Raw genomic sequence first — 9,214 nt, forward strand, 5'->3', positions numbered from 1 at the left:
CTACACTGTTCCGAAAATCCATCATTTTTAATGTTATCTTTCCTGATATTTTACTTGGCTACATTCAATTTATTAACTTATTGACCACACAACATTCAGTCCCATAAAATATTACTTGTGACTCGTAAAATTTTCCTTGTTAATTTGGTTGATAAGTATTTATCACATAACACTAAAAAAAAAACGATCCTCGATTTTAACCATTTAGTTTCTATTCAAGGGCGGAGCCAGGATTTTGCCCATGTGGGGCAATCGAGTACAAATTTTGTGAAAAAAAAATATTTGTGGGGGTAACTAAGACTGAAATTTTTTCTTGTGAGGGTAATGGTAACAGATTTTTTTATCCACCACTAAAATTTATAGCAATAACTCACTAATCCATAAACTTTGAAAATTCTAGTGGGGGCAAGTGCCCCCACATCCCCGATCCGGCCCTGCTTCTATTCTATGGGAACATCTTCCTCAATTCATGATTCATAAGCCAGATCATTTCTTGAACAACCCAAACCAATCAAATCCATGTTTTGTTTATGATTAATTTTGAGAGACAGCTTGGGTTTGACTATAACAATGTGTTTGGATTGAGAGAAATGGAGAGAAAAATAATAATAATAATAATAAAAAGTGAGTTTCTCTCAATTTCTCATGTTTGGATTGTTAAGTGAGGAGAGAAGAAAAATAATAGAGAAAAACGAACTAGGTTTTCCTCTATTTTTTTTCTCTCCAAATCGGAGAGAACTGGAGAGAAAAGAAACACTCATGACTAATAAGAGTACTAAAAATTACAACTCTACCAATTTTTCTCTCCAAATTTAAGTTTTTCTATTGTTAAACCAAATAAGATAGAAAGAAACTAGATTTATCCTCTTTTTCTTTTCTTTTAATGAGTTTCTTTTCTCTTCATTTCTCTCAATCCAAACAAAGCCTAAGTTCACAAATCAATTTATTTCACAAGATAGAAAATAAAAGAGACAATGAGACTTCCACAAAAGCTTGAAATCAATATATACATATATATATATAAGCTAGATGATATTTGAAAGTCTCAAAGGTAGTCCTTCTTGTGAGTTGTGATATCTGAAAGTCTCAACCAAAATGAAAATTTTTTAAGGCAGCTGTAGCAGCTATGTTACAGGCAGTGTCTTTACTGGTAGCACTGCCAGTCCCAGCCAATTGGTTATCCACCATTACAGAAACGATGCCATTCTCCTCTATGTACTTAAGAGACACTACGTTCTTTTGACAAAGTTCCTGAAGCTCGGTCACCGGATGATCTCTTACTTCGCCGTGACCAATCAGTGGCTCCAACAATCCCTTGAATGCCTATCACAAAAAATCAAAACCCATTAAATCACACAATTTCACATGCCTTTACTAATGGTGCCCTATCAATTGTTCATTCCAAAATTTGACACACCTCTGCTTTCAACGAAATTCTCTTCGATTCTTGGAAACACTTATGGGGTCTGAAATCACTTTCAAAATCCATGGGAGGTTTAAAAGAAAGAAAATGAAATTTTACTCCAAAATCTGGTAAATTTATATTGTCCAGCTTCTCGAAAAAAGTGAGAAATTAAAAGAGGTTCTCCATAGTATCAAGTTATAACTCCATTTTAACTTCTAGATTTTGTGGGAATTAAGAAATCCAATGCTCATCAAATATGCTTTTGATTCTAGAAACTGATTTTAATTGACAGGAAACTAAAAGCTACCCCCTATGGCTATGCCGGACTATAATATAGAATAAAGTATTGGTTTGTTCTTGAAATATTTTTTTAAAGCAAATAAATCCAAAGTTTGTCTATGAATAACGGATCTAATCATGTTGTGCTCGTATCTTGATGATGTCTAATGCCCTTGTTCAACATATAATAAAATGTCTTCACATATTTTGCGTTGTATCATAATTAATTGACTAATGATTTTTGAACTCAGCCTGACAGCTGGACTCAAAAACTCAATGACGTGTCATACGCAAAGAACCATAGATTCTTTCACTTGGGATACACAACTGCAGATGGCAGGTTGGCCAGGTCGGTTGTGTATCCCGAGGGACAGAATCTATGGTTCTTTGCCCATGACAAGTCAGTGAGTTTTGAGTCCGGCTGTCAGGCTGAGTTCTAAAATCAGCACTCTTAATTAATTTGAGGGAATGGGTAATTGGAATGCTCAAAATAAACCAGGATACCTTCCACACAGTGTTGATATCGTTATTGCTATCAATGAAAACAGCTCCTGCAGTGGACTCGAAGATATCAGCGAGGAATTTTGGGGGGATGATAAGCCCATTGGAGTGCACTGGATATTTTTCAATTTCCTTCTTGAATTCTTGAATCTGATTTTGTACACACGAAAAAAAAAGATGTATATGTGGAGATCAATTGAAGTTATAATTTGAAGTATAAAATCAGGTAAATACCGTATTTTCAAATTTTTTTGCATTCATTTGATGACGAAGGTATTTATAGAAGCCATGTTTGATGGAGGCACGAGCAAACTTCTCATTGTCAACATTGAGACCTCGGAGGCGTGTGAGTGGACCTTGTGCGAGGCCTGGGTACATGTTATAGAGATCGTTAGCCATCATCCAATTGATCAATGCGTCTCCTATGAACTCTAGCCTCTCATAGTTACACGAGTTGCATGACGAATGTGTCATCGCCTCCTCTAACAACTTGGGATTGTTAAATTTGTACTTCAAGATCTTCTCGAGGCCGCTTACTGCCTTTGGCTCTTGGGACACGGTTTTATTTTTCTTATTCTTCTTCCTGTTTTTGGTAGGTAAGGATGTGTTGCGAACTGGGTTAGAATCACTTCCAGAAGCTGATTCCATAGTCAAGATGGGAAAAAACTGTGTTTTATGAGGTACAATAGAGAACCTTGCCTTAGCATCTTATAAGGTTTCTATGTAACCCAGTTCCTATAAAGTAAAAAAAGTAGAATACTTGGAAGAAAAATCTAAGTTAGAGCTTGGTAGACCATAAGGGCAATATGCTCACTTCAAAAAGGACATGTGGCATACAAGCAAGGGGTGGGACCGAATGTATTTGATATTCGAAGATCAATTTTACCTTGAATTCATGATTTAAAGTCTGGTATCATCTCAAAATGTCTCAGTAGAAACATATGAGTTTTGATCAAGATTTGATCGAAACGTTGATCCAAGATTGGTTTGATTGAGATGGTCTTAAGTTTTCTCCTGATCAAGACAATGCCTCTAAACTTGGTGTGGGTAAGAAATATTGGGTTGACGATTCCAAGAGAAGTTAATACATTGGATGGTTGTGATTATTGGTCCCATTTGAGGTTCAACTCTTAGGTTCCAAGCCCTTCCATGTGTCCTATTTTGATACTGTCAGAACATGTATGTGCTGCATAAATGGGTACCATAGATTTTCTTTGCAATGGAAAAGAATAAGGTGATGGCAGAAACTGGCGCACAATTATAATAAAAAGAGAAGAAAGAAATTCCAACTTCAAAGTTTGGTCGAGACTTTGGAGAATAAAGTTCTTTCGGAAAGAACCCCATCCCACTTTACCTAAACTTGGTTGCTAAGTTTCCTGTACTTCTAGAATTCTACATGACTAGTAGTTGTAGACGATGATTATTGTCCAGAAGCTCAAGAAGAAGACAAAGTGCACGCATATAAAGGTTATTTGAACCCAAATTTCTCATTCATTCATCCAATTATCAAATTGATCCAATCGAAAGTGAACCAGTTTGTCATTGTTGAGTTTAGTCCCACATCGAACACAAATTACCTTGTCTCTCTCCTTATAAGCTCCCGGACCTCTCCACTCATTGCCAATTGGTTTTGAGTTGGACTCCCAAATTTATCAGCGGTATGTTACTTCTAGGTCTTTAGAATTCAATGAATAATTTATTTGTAGATTTACGACCCCTATTTTTATGATTTATTGAAAATTTTTAATCGATTTCAACAAACTCAATAAAATATAACATTTTGCTAGGTAGAACTGGCTTGTAGTCACTAATTAGTGGGTGAAGGTGCATTTTGAACCGAGTCATGGTCATATCATCCTCAAACATTAACAACTAAGCAAGCTGATATCTTCAAATATGAACCTCAATCCACCATTGAGATTCTTCATCAAACGGACGGTTGAGATAATAGAAAAAACAAAATTTCCTTAAAGATATGTTCTTGTCTTATAGGATTAATATAATTTAGTCAAAGATACATTTTTTCTTAAGAATGAATCCCTAGCATTTCAACCGTCTATCTGGTGAAGAAAACATACTTTTTTACAATATCGTGGAATATTCGGTAGGCCCTCCAACCCTTTGGATGGATCTTTACTTGAAACACTCGACTTAGATTTAATAACTACTTGTTCATTAATCATCTATTAATTTAATCACTTTTGGCACTGAAATTTAACATTAATCTTATCATGGGATTGGTGGGTTTAGTCAAGATTACCACAAATTATTTGTAGGAGCTAGCATCAAATTCATTCTTGACTATACTAGTCGGGTATCACAAATTCCTAGTTATTTTCAACTATGATGGTTATGGTCTTCATCTGACAACCTCCTCCTCTTCACGATGGTGGTCTGACTCTCCCCTGCTCCTCTGTGGCTTTTGAGACAATAAAATGATGGGCCCCAGAGTGGTATCTGCCAACGATCCTTCAATGATTTTGTTAGTAAAATTATTTAAGTAAGAGAAAAGTAAGAGTAAAGAGTGGAGAAGAAGATGAATATTGATATCGAGGAGAGTTTTTTTTTTTCCTTTAAAGTCTTTAGTTCGAATTTTTTAATCCCACCCTCAATTTTTAGGTGGTGATTTTATAGTCAAATTATAGGACATGTGTCAACACATTGCTTGTTCAAGTGTATGATAAGTTGGATACTTGAGATACGCTTAAGTACTTTGGAAGATGAATCCATTACTTGTCAGTAAAGGCTTAAATCTGATATATAAGTGTTGCAAGTCATGAATGCAAAGTAAAAAATAAAAATCTCTAACACGTGAGATCATATCAGTCTGATAAGATCTTTAACAGGGATTGTCCACGTGCTAAGAGCTAGGTCGAATGTGAGCTACGGATTAGATCTGGAATGTGCTCAGGTAAAACATGATCTCGATTTTGGATCAAATACGAACTTAGAATTAGATCCCTATCGATTTGTACATATGTAAGTTGAATTTAAATAAGTTCAGGAGTTTGGGTTTCATTTTTCTCATAAAGATAAGTCCATATTTTGGGAACAGGTGATTTAGGACATGTCGAATTTATTCATCATGACAGGTTTTGTTGTCATTGTCACGAATGAGGTGATTTAGTGTACAAGAGAACTCTTATCTCTGTAGAGCATTTGTCTTATTAAGTTATAGACTCTGTGTCTGAGCTGAGGTCAAATCGATCCGATTGATTTCTTTTAAATTAATGCAATTTATCGCCCTACACTTATCAACCCAAGATCTTAACCATATTTTGTTTTGGGTGATCTTAGTTTGTATCGAATTTATGTTCATCTTATGTGATTTAGGTTTAACCCCTTGGTTATTATCTTGGGCCCTATTTTAGTGCTAAATTGTGCACCCTCAACCATCACCTTGATTTGTAATAGCCTGATGGCACCATTCTCAATACCTTGGTATAAGGCGTCTTCTGACCCACCCCCCATGAAGTATGAGGAAGTGATGATTGTACTTTTGATGGTCGGTTGGAACCGTGTTTTGTACTCTATATGACAGTGAGATAAATCCCTATTATTTTCTTATTGTAATATACTCGGCTCAAAGCACTAAGTTCAATATTTTCTTGTTTATTGGTTTGATTTAAGACCTTGACCCATTATCTCTTCCTGGCCCCCTTCGTTTTCATTGTGGCATACATCGTTTTCATGTAGTGTGACAAAAATGGTCTCCACAATGATGATATGGACTATGAGTATACATATCAAATATTTAAATATAGAATCAATATTATACTTTTAATATAATGCTCTTAGAAAATCTGACTTTTTCAACAATTAATAATGATGTTAGACAAAGTAATATAATAGTTTTTTACTCTTTTAATAAATTGTATACTATTTCACCTAAAAGACTATATTATTCAATGAAGAACTTTAGTTTATATATTATTATTCCTACGGTTGGGTATGTCAATTAGATAGTGAAGAACATTAACTTAACCCAACTAATTAGGTTAATCTGGATAAATTAAAAAAAAAAAAAAAAAATTAGAAAATTTTCGCAGAATATACAATTTTTCTTTACTCAGATTAACTCCCTAAACACGTTTGGTGAGAGAGAAAACTTATTTATGAATTTGGTTTTGAACTCCATAGTGGAATATAATTTATGAAATCAACCGTGAGATGATTTTTGTGAATGTTCCATGAATGCAAATGAAAAGATGGTGAGTTTTAACTTATTTTATTAGTAGATGATAATTTAAATTGATTAGGTGCATCAAAACTACTTTCAATCCAGTTACACTAAAAATTAGAGAATGTGAATGCCTTTATTGGCATGACCATGTAAGTAAAATTCAATACCTCACTCACTGGAGGTTAGCTGAGATGGTAAGGAGGAATTGGGTATAGTCCCAAGTCTTGACTTTGAGTTTTTATATGTCCCTCCAAAGTAATGTGACTATTTAAATGGCGTCACGTGACAGAATGTTGGATGGGGCGTGTAACTCAGCCCGTTAGAACATCCCTTCAACAAAACAAAAAAAAAAAAACAATTCAATAGCTCATGATTGTAATTTAGTGTGTTTTTTTGAAGTCTATTACTTAGTTCTAATTTGTAAAACATTTAGGTGCGTTGCACATGTATTTCAATAGTTTATAAAAGTTAAAAGATGAAATACAATTTCCAACCATTATGATTTTACATTCCAGAGTGTCTAATCACACATCTTGACACCACAGCATCAAATCGTGAAAGTCTCAACCAAAATTAAATTGATCTAAGGCATATTTAGCAGCTCTGTTCTGGGCAATATCTTTATTTCTAGCACTCCCAGTCCCAGCCACCTTGTTATTGATCATGACGGTAACGGTTACTCTACCCTCCCAGTGTTCCTCTATGAACTTACAACACCTTCCCTGTTTCTTTTGACAAAGCTCCTGAAGCTCGGTCTTCGGATGAGGTCTTACGTCATCGGGATCCATCAATGGCTCCAACAATCCCTTGAATACCTAATAGAAAAATTAAAACCCGTGAAACATATATCGTTAGGTTCAACATTCCTAAACCAATGATGCACCCTACCAATTGTTCATATTTGGTGAAACTTTGCTTTCAATCGAAGTGCTTCCATGAAATAACTTCTATAAGACTTGTGATTGTGACTTTGATTGTTTGTTCTTAGATTAACGAAATGCTTTTTGGGTCTGGAAACGTTTTCAAAAGCTGTGAGATTTTTGGTGAAATTAACTAAGAGCAACTCCAAGCCCTCTAAAACTCTGTTCACATCTCCAAATATAGAGATCTTTTTTAGTGTTCATGTCTCTAAGTCACTATTCATCTTATTTTAATACCAATTTTATCCCTCTTTTCCATAAATGTCAAATTTAGAGAAGATACCAATTTATTGAAAAAATTTAGAGACATTGGTTGGAGTTGCTCTAAAACGTAACTTTTACATTCTGGATTGATAAGGTGAAAGAGACAGCCCTCCAAATAATTAGGGGTAATTTTGTTATTAACATAAAAAGAGGAAATTTTAATCCCAATTCTTGATATTTTTGTACCATTCAGCTTTTAAAAAAAAGCCAGTAGCCAAAAGCGGGGTTCTCGACAGCTTTAGAATTCTTAGAATTCTGACCGCATTTTGATTTCTAAATTTTTGGAGAATCTAGAATTCCAATTTAATCAATTTCATGGTGCATGTATTTTAATTAACTTGATGGAATTGGTATGTAACATGTAAAAAAGAAGAGATGTGATATAAACTGACACACTAAAACATACCACAGACAACGTGGCAAGCGCACAAAACAATAGACCTTTTTCTTGGGATACACAAGGAAAAAAGATCTATGGTTCTGTGATTTTGCCACATCAATTGCGTACATTTCTGGGCGTCATTTTATCATTAGTGAAAAAAGAAATAAGGACAATGATCAAGAAGGATACCTTCCACGCAACACGGAGTTTATATTTGCTATCGATGTAAACAGCTCCTACTGTGGATTCCAATATATCAGTGAGGAATTTGGGTGTGTCGATGAACCCGGTGGAGTGCTTTGGATATTTTTCAATTTCCTTCTTGAACTCTTCAACCTAAATGTGTTCACAACAAAAAAGTTGAGATCATGAAAATATCTCAAAGTATCTACAAAATTTGAAATCTAAAATCCGGACAAGTACTTGTTTCTCAAATGTCGATTCCTTATGATGCAGGTATTGATCTAAGCCGTGTTTGATGGAGATGCGTGCGAACTTCTCAGTGTCAATATTGAGAGCTCGTAGACATGTGAGTGTACCTTGCGGGAGATCTGGGTACATGATAAACAGCTCCTTAGCTACCAACCAATTGATCACCGCATCTCCGTTTAACTCTAGCATATTAACGCTCAATTTGCACGACGAGTGTGTCATTGCCTCTTCTAACAGCTCTAGTTCTTTAAATTTGTACCCGGCCAAGACCTCCTCTAGGCCGCTAAGAGCCTTTGGTGGCTCCTTGGGCACATTTTTACTGGATGAAGATCTGCCATTCTTCTTCTTTTTGGTTCCGGAGCAGGGCTAGAATCACTTCTAGAAGCTGATTCCATGGTTAATGGGAAAAAGCTGTATTTCACGAGGTACAATAGAGAGCATCTTATAAGGTTTCTATGTAGGGTTTCGATTGAGAATGCCACGTTGGTAAGTTAGATTATCACGAATCTATAATGATGGGCCAAGGGCTGATAATCTGACTTAGGGGACGTGTCAATTCAATTAACTTACCTGACGTGATATGCTCAGGAATCGTAGATGTGCTCTCCTTGAGATACAGAACTACGATTCCCCGTAAAATGATGCAGTTTTGTATCTCAAGAGAGTAGATTTACAATTTCTAAGCCTGTCATATAAATGTTTAACAGTATCAAAATAGGACACATGAAAGGGTTTGGAATCTAAAAGTTGACCCTCAAATGGGACCAATAATCACAACCATCCCATGTATTTCGTATCCACACCAAGTTTATTAGAGGCATTGTCTTGATCAAGAGAGAACTTAAGAT

General features: G+C 35.3%; 2 protein-coding genes across 2 annotated transcripts; both read right to left on the reverse strand.

The window, feature by feature from the left end:
* Positions 1-928: 928 nt before the first annotated feature.
* LOC147411621 (ribonuclease 3-like protein 3) lies at positions 929-2,932 on the reverse strand. Its single transcript, XM_086450447.1, has 3 exons — positions 2,420-2,932; positions 2,189-2,335; positions 929-1,323 (listed from the first exon to the last, which is right to left on the reverse strand). The coding sequence occupies exons 1-3, from the start codon at positions 2,831-2,833 to the stop codon at positions 1,087-1,089; spliced, it is 798 nt and encodes a 265-aa protein (XP_086306573.1). The 5' UTR covers positions 2,834-2,932; the 3' UTR covers positions 929-1,086.
* Positions 2,933-6,782: 3,850 nt separating this feature from the next.
* On the reverse strand, positions 6,783-8,785 carry LOC147411622 (ribonuclease 3-like protein 3). The gene is made up of 3 exons (XM_086454425.1): positions 8,358-8,785; positions 8,124-8,270; positions 6,783-7,183 (listed from the first exon to the last, which is right to left on the reverse strand). Exons 1-3 carry the CDS (start codon positions 8,586-8,588, stop codon positions 6,932-6,934), a joined length of 630 nt encoding a protein of 209 aa, XP_086310551.1. The 5' UTR covers positions 8,589-8,785; the 3' UTR covers positions 6,783-6,931.
* Positions 8,786-9,214: the final 429 nt, after the last annotated feature.

This window comes from Akebia trifoliata, chromosome 1, assembly GCF_017979445.1.
Source record: "Akebia trifoliata isolate Shusen 1 chromosome 1, ASM1797944v1, whole genome shotgun sequence".
Classification (NCBI taxonomy): Eukaryota; Viridiplantae; Streptophyta; class Magnoliopsida; order Ranunculales; family Lardizabalaceae; genus Akebia; species Akebia trifoliata.

Bases quoted from the DNA above. Each gene is read 5' to 3' on its own strand.
- LOC147411621 (XM_086450447.1), bottom strand. From the start codon at position 2,833: ATGGAATCAGCTTCTGGAAGTGATTCTAACCCAGTTCGCAACACATCC. The intron at 2,336-2,419 runs GTATTTACCTGA...GTACAAAATCAG, and splicing joins CAAAAAAATTTGAAAATACG to ATTCAAGAATTCAAGAAGGA. The intron at 1,324-2,188 runs GTATCCTGGTTT...TTTTTGTGATAG, and splicing joins ATATCAACACTGTGTGGAAG to GCATTCAAGGGATTGTTGGA.
- LOC147411622 (XM_086454425.1), bottom strand. From the start codon at position 8,588: ATGACACACTCGTCGTGCAAATTGAGCGTTAATATGCTAGAGTTAAAC. The intron at 8,271-8,357 runs GTACTTGTCCGG...GAACACATTTAG, and splicing joins AATCGACATTTGAGAAACAA to GTTGAAGAGTTCAAGAAGGA. The intron at 7,184-8,123 runs GTATCCTTCTTG...TTTTTCTATTAG, and splicing joins AACTCCGTGTTGCGTGGAAG to GTATTCAAGGGATTGTTGGA.